The sequence below is a fragment of the Arachis hypogaea genome, chromosome 18, assembly GCF_003086295.3.
Source record: "Arachis hypogaea cultivar Tifrunner chromosome 18, arahy.Tifrunner.gnm2.J5K5, whole genome shotgun sequence".
Classification (NCBI taxonomy): domain Eukaryota; kingdom Viridiplantae; phylum Streptophyta; class Magnoliopsida; order Fabales; family Fabaceae; genus Arachis; species Arachis hypogaea.
The window spans coordinates 116221275-116226845 of record NC_092053.1 but is presented as its reverse complement, the minus strand read 5'-3'; the positions used below and the strand labels follow the sequence as shown (position 1 = coordinate 116226845).

Below are 5571 nucleotides of genomic sequence, written 5' to 3'. Positions count from 1 at the left end.
ATACTTTTTTTTTCCTCTTTCTTCATTCTCAAAAATATAAAGACCCTCGTATACTCTTGTTTTTATTTTGCTTAATGCGATTTTTGTTTAACTATCTTATATTCTTCTAATTTTTAACATTGCATTACAAAAACTACTCTTTAAAAAATTTCTTTACCTTATCTTATACACTTGTATTCTACCAGTATGACTCCTTGTCTCGCTCTAATTCCTCTAGTTTCACTAAAACTGTCTTGTCGTTGAAGAATAACTTCTGCCGTTAACTCCAGATCTCATTTGCACTTTTATGTATTTCCCAGCTTGCTTCTTCATCTGCCAGTCTCAAGAAGTTTCAGAAAATGACATGCTATGCATTAATTACTTGCATTCCTTTTCATTATTTTTGTATAATGAACACGAGTTAAACATTAATTCCTTAGGTCATGCCATTTTACCTACAGGCTACAGCAAAGAATTAAGTATATTTTACAACATCTACATTCTTCTACTCTCCCTTATGGAGGTTATGGAGGATATACAAAGATGCAGAAGATAAGAAAATACAGACTGAATAACTAAGTAAATCCATTCCTGTGGAAATGGCTACCATTTTGCTTCTCTCAAACATTTTTACCAGAAGAATCATGACAATAACGTGCCCCACTTTTGTCTTCAGTTCGTCCAGTGAGCTAATTTTCATCCATTTAGGCCTCTCCTGAAAAAAGAGGGGAAGAAAATACAAGCTATTATTGTTAGTGATCAAAACAGACAAAAAATGTTGATTAAAAGATGGACCTTTCAGAAGGCTTAGGATGCGATCATGAGTTGCGAGGAAAATGAAAGAGGAAGCTTTGGAGGGGAAAAAGGAAAGAGAAGGAAGTACTTATTCACAAGTTTAAAATAGATAAAGAGGAGAACGGAAAAATACTTATTATACCTTTTTACAGTTTTATCCTTTGCTAATATAACTTATTATTCTTGAAAGTGTATTATGTCAAGTAGATCCTTGAGAAATTTTGTGATCAACTTATAGGTTCCTACGGGCGGAGAAAAAACAAAGTGCTTGAGACAATATTAGTCGGCGACTAGGATTCAATCAATGAGCAAGCCAGAAAACATAGGATTCCGATTTCTATAATGATAATATGATATGTATTTCAATATTTCGTTGAATTGTACAGGGTAAATTACAGTTGCACAACTGAGCAGGCGTTTGTTTTTGTTTTACTTAAATCATGGTAACAAACAACCTTGACAGCAATGGCGAATCCAGAAATTAGAAAGAACAAAAAAATAAATTTAAAATGCATGAAATGAGATTTGAACCCATGTTTTGGGCATAAAATGCCTCCTTTTAACCACTAAACTAATAGATGAATTATTGAAAGTTTTAGACATCATATAATATATTTTAAGTTTCGAAAATTCAGGGGGGCATGGCCACTAGTCCCCCCCTAAATCCGCCTCTGCTTGACAGGTAAGAGTAAAACAAATAAGAAGTTGCGTTAGGTGAAATTTTCTGATATAGATACTGCAATTTAATGCTCATAATATATGAAAATGCATGGTTGTTACTATAGTTTCAGATCAGAGGGCTTGAGAGTTGAGAATACCTTCAAAACAAACATTCCAAACAAAGAGGATCCTACAAGAGCACGATCCACAGCAGGTTTCTCATGTGAAGATGTATTGCTTATGAACAATCCGTACAGTCCCATTCCAAATATCAGCATAACCGTACCAGCCAAATAAACATCTGCAGCAACAAGATTCATGCATTTCAATGGCAAAAAAGTGAAAAACAAAGAATGATTCAGTCCAAGTAGGGTACATAATCTTATAAGCAATCCAGACCAGGATCTGAAGCAAAAAATGGTGTGTTTACAAGTGAAAACATAAAATGATATATGCTATTTAAGCATTTGGGACCGTGCAGGTCAAACAAAATCTATATGTCTAATTCCTTTTTTTTTTCTTTTTTGGTTTGAAAAGGAATATTTTCATATAATTATCAAACATGACATAGGTGTGACTTTGCAAAACCGTAATGTAGCCGTGTGAATTGTGATTTGAAAGTCATGGCTTTAGATTCTGAAAGCAGCATCCTGGTTGCATGGATAACAGGATAACAACAACTAAATCATATCAGTGTTTGTCTCATTTATATTTAAATCATGTTTATAAAATTGTAAAAATTTTCCCAATTTCTTTTCACAGTTAATCATTTCCTGTCCCAAGTAACAGAATACTATAGAGTATGTCCAATAAGTCACTATGAAAAAAGGGTATATGTTAATTCTGATAGATGATGAATTACCAATTGCTTCAACCAGTCGCAGAACCATCTTTCCAGAGTGAACTCCTTTGACACAGCTTGACCAATAGACTTTGTATGCATCAATAATATAAATACAACCCTAAAATGACAGAAGATAGTAAGATAGATACATGTAGGATCACTCGTGATATGAACCTAACAATATTCAAATGTTACAAACTAAACAATCTAATGGGTAGACTACCAAAGTGGTATCCGAACAAAAAAATGTACCCTAAAAGCTGGAAAGTTATTCGTGGCCTCCGAAAGATTATAGACTTTTGACAACATGATCTAACCATGAGTTACTTCAAGATAGTTGTTAAGAAGTATAATATCCAATTATGACTATTTTGTCAAATGTCTGTAATCATTCGAGGTAAACACAAGAAACTTTTGGGCGACAGAGACAGTACCAGGAAACAAACGCAGCCTTGGGGTCCATTTTTCCAGCACTAGAATCTTTTGGGTACTTATTTTAATTGTCTAGTCCAATTTAATTATCAGAATAACGTACATAGGTAAACAAAGAAGTAGAGTTCTCCATGAGAGAAACCAATAACATAAATAAAAGAGATAATCTCACAGCTGAGCTCAATAGTGATTACATGAAAGGTGTTCAGAGACTATACGTTTAGGAAGCACAATAGTGAACCAGCCAATGAACCTCCAACAGCGAATAGTGCCAAGAAACGGAAGTCAAATATAAGCTGCTCAAAAAATGGAAAATCAGAAAGCTTCTAATTAGAGAAGAGAATGAATAACGAGTACTAGTTTATAACTAATTTCAACAAACTACCCCATATAACCCAAACCATAACCAGCAAGAACTCCATTAAGAAAAAAGAATCTTGAAAAGAAAATAAAGACAACCCCTTCTTCCTCATTGTGCGAGAGTGAGGATTGATTAAAAGTAAGTGCATCGCTGCATAGTAGATTGGGCAATGAATCCATGGAATATGCTATCAATTATCTATTATGACATTTATGTACCGGTGGATGAAAACACTTATGCATATTTAATTGAAATTATATAGATTCAATAGGAATCACAAGAAAAAGTTAAAATGCTCTATTCCAAATTCTATGCTCAACATTAATTACGATCACCCCTCACAGTTAACTAATTAACTACCTCTCTCACTTGTCTCTCTCCCCTAACCAAAAAATCTTAGAAATTTTAACCGTAAATATCAGCACAGAAATCATTGGCTTGCAACTTCCATAAAAAATCAGCAAGAAAACTCGTTAATTTTAAAAACAAAATAAATGCTCCTCCGTCTTAATTAACTTTACAGTTTTAGACGTTCACCTAAAGGATAATTGAAATGTATTAGAATTATAAAACTCTAAAATTAATTTATAAAATGACTCGTACTTTATAACAATATATACTGAGCATATGTCAGAGATTGTAATTTCTTTATTCTGATTTCTAATACTTATACTATGACCTCTCGATTATTAAAGGATAAAACTAATATCACATTTCTTATTATTTGACTACTAATACGCTAGTACCAATAACATGAATAATTGCTCTCTTAGACGATGTATATTTTGTATTGATACTATTATTGAGGATAACTATTTCATATATTTAATAGTTATTATGAATAATTACTCTCTTAAACGATGTATATTTTGCATTGACACTATTATTGAGGATGATTATAGTATACTGATAAGGCATATGAGTAAAAACAACAGCAATACTAAGTAACCAACAAAACTTATACACTTGGCTAATTCAAAAGCCTAAATACTAAATTCTCTAAATTCTAACGGTATAAAAATAAGATGATAATCGGAATATTGACTAATACCCTTTCAATGTTAGACTCCGTAGATCGAAAAAACCTAACAGCAGGGTTGCCATTAGGGCTGGCGAATGCGTAATTGAAGACAGGGTCAGGTGGCCTAGACTCAACGAAAGGTGTTGAGGACGAAGTTGTTGTTGTAGTAGTAGCAGATGGAGCAATCGGTGTTGATTGTGATGATGATGATGTTTTCGGTTCAGATGAAGAAGAAGAAGAAGAGCCTACGGAAGCATTTGGACTTGAAACTCGACGGCGAAGTAATGAGTGGCTCCGGCGGATTGGTGCGGAGAGGGAAGGTGGAGAGGGAGAGATGAAGGTGCATGTGTAAAGAGCCATTAAGAATGGAAGAAGAAAGGAAACTCAAATTTAAAATAATGATAATGAATAAAAAATTAAAAATGTAAGGTGCTAAGGGAGTATGTAATATTAATAATTTAATATAGAAATTATACGGTACAAAAACATAAAAGGGACAAGATTTGATAAGATGCTAAGATGGTTGGTTAGGTGGTATCCACACACGTTACTCTCTTCTTCGTCAGGTCAACTAAAAATATCAAGAGATTCTTAAATGTATTTTACGCTAATAATTTTGATAAGGTGCAAAGTATGACTTGGGTTGAAAACCAGGGAAATATATTGTTCGAGAATATCGGTATTCATGCATCAAGTTGGTTCAGGTTTAGGATGAAATGAAATTAGAATTAATTAAATTATAATTAATTTAGATTGGTTTAATTTTATATTTTATGTGTATCTAAATCAAACCAAATTGACTAAGAATAGATTTGTTTGATTCTAGTAATTAGATAACTGATAAAATAAAAATAAAAAAATAAAAAAACGAGAATTTTTGTAAATATAAGAAATATGTAGTATCAATAAACAAGTTAATAATATTTTAATAATAATAATTCAAATATATTAAAAATAAAGAATAAAAGTGCAATAGCAATAAATCTTCAAAGTTTTCATTTCATAATATTTTATTCTATCAACTAAATATATTTAAGGGAGGAATTATGACCTTTAAAAAATAGCATATAATTAACCAATGTCAATATATGAAATTGATTTGTTGAAAGTAATTATGTAAACAAATAATTAGTAAAAAAAATGTTAACCTTAATTTTAGGACTGCACACGGATTGAATCGGATATAGTCTGAAATTCTATCTGATCCGCACTGCACTCATCGGATCGGATTGGATACGATATCCGTATTTTTTAGGCCGGTTTGCGGATCGGATCGGATATCGGGTATATCCGCATAATTCAAAAAAAATTATTTTAAGATTCTCTTTGACTGTTTTTACAAAAAAATATCCAGAAAATTTATTTTTATCTGTTTAAGCCTATTTACACATAAAATATTATCAATAATAGTTCTCTTGAATAACAAAAACAAAATAATAACACAAGATTTAAGTTTAATTATTCTAAAGTGAAGTACAA

The 5571-nt window shown here is 31.9% G+C and overlaps 1 protein-coding gene across 1 annotated transcript; it reads right to left on the bottom strand.

The window, feature by feature from the left end:
• Positions 1–347: 347 nt before the first annotated feature.
• LOC112772040 (uncharacterized) lies at positions 348–4727 on the bottom strand. Its single transcript, XM_025816916.2, has 5 exons — positions 4123–4727; positions 2929–3006; positions 2297–2396; positions 1593–1735; positions 348–694 (listed from the first exon to the last, which is right to left on the bottom strand). Exons 1-5 carry the CDS (start codon positions 4450–4452, stop codon positions 485–487), a joined length of 861 nt encoding a protein of 286 aa, XP_025672701.1. The 5' UTR covers positions 4453–4727; the 3' UTR covers positions 348–484.
• Between the last annotated feature and the right edge of the window lie 844 nt (positions 4728–5571).

Excerpts from the sequence above, each read along its gene's own strand:
- LOC112772040 (XM_025816916.2), bottom strand. The coding sequence starts at position 4,452 with ATGGCTCTTTACACATGCACCTTCATCTCTCCCTCTCCACCTTCCCTC. Across the intron at positions 1,736-2,296 it reads GCGACTGGTTGAAGCAATTG|ATGTTTATTTGGCTGGTACG; the intron begins GTAATTCATCAT and ends TTGTTGCTGCAG. Across the intron at positions 695-1,592 it reads TTGGAATGTTTGTTTTGAAG|GAGAGGCCTAAATGGATGAA; the intron begins GTATTCTCAACT and ends CTCTTTTTTCAG.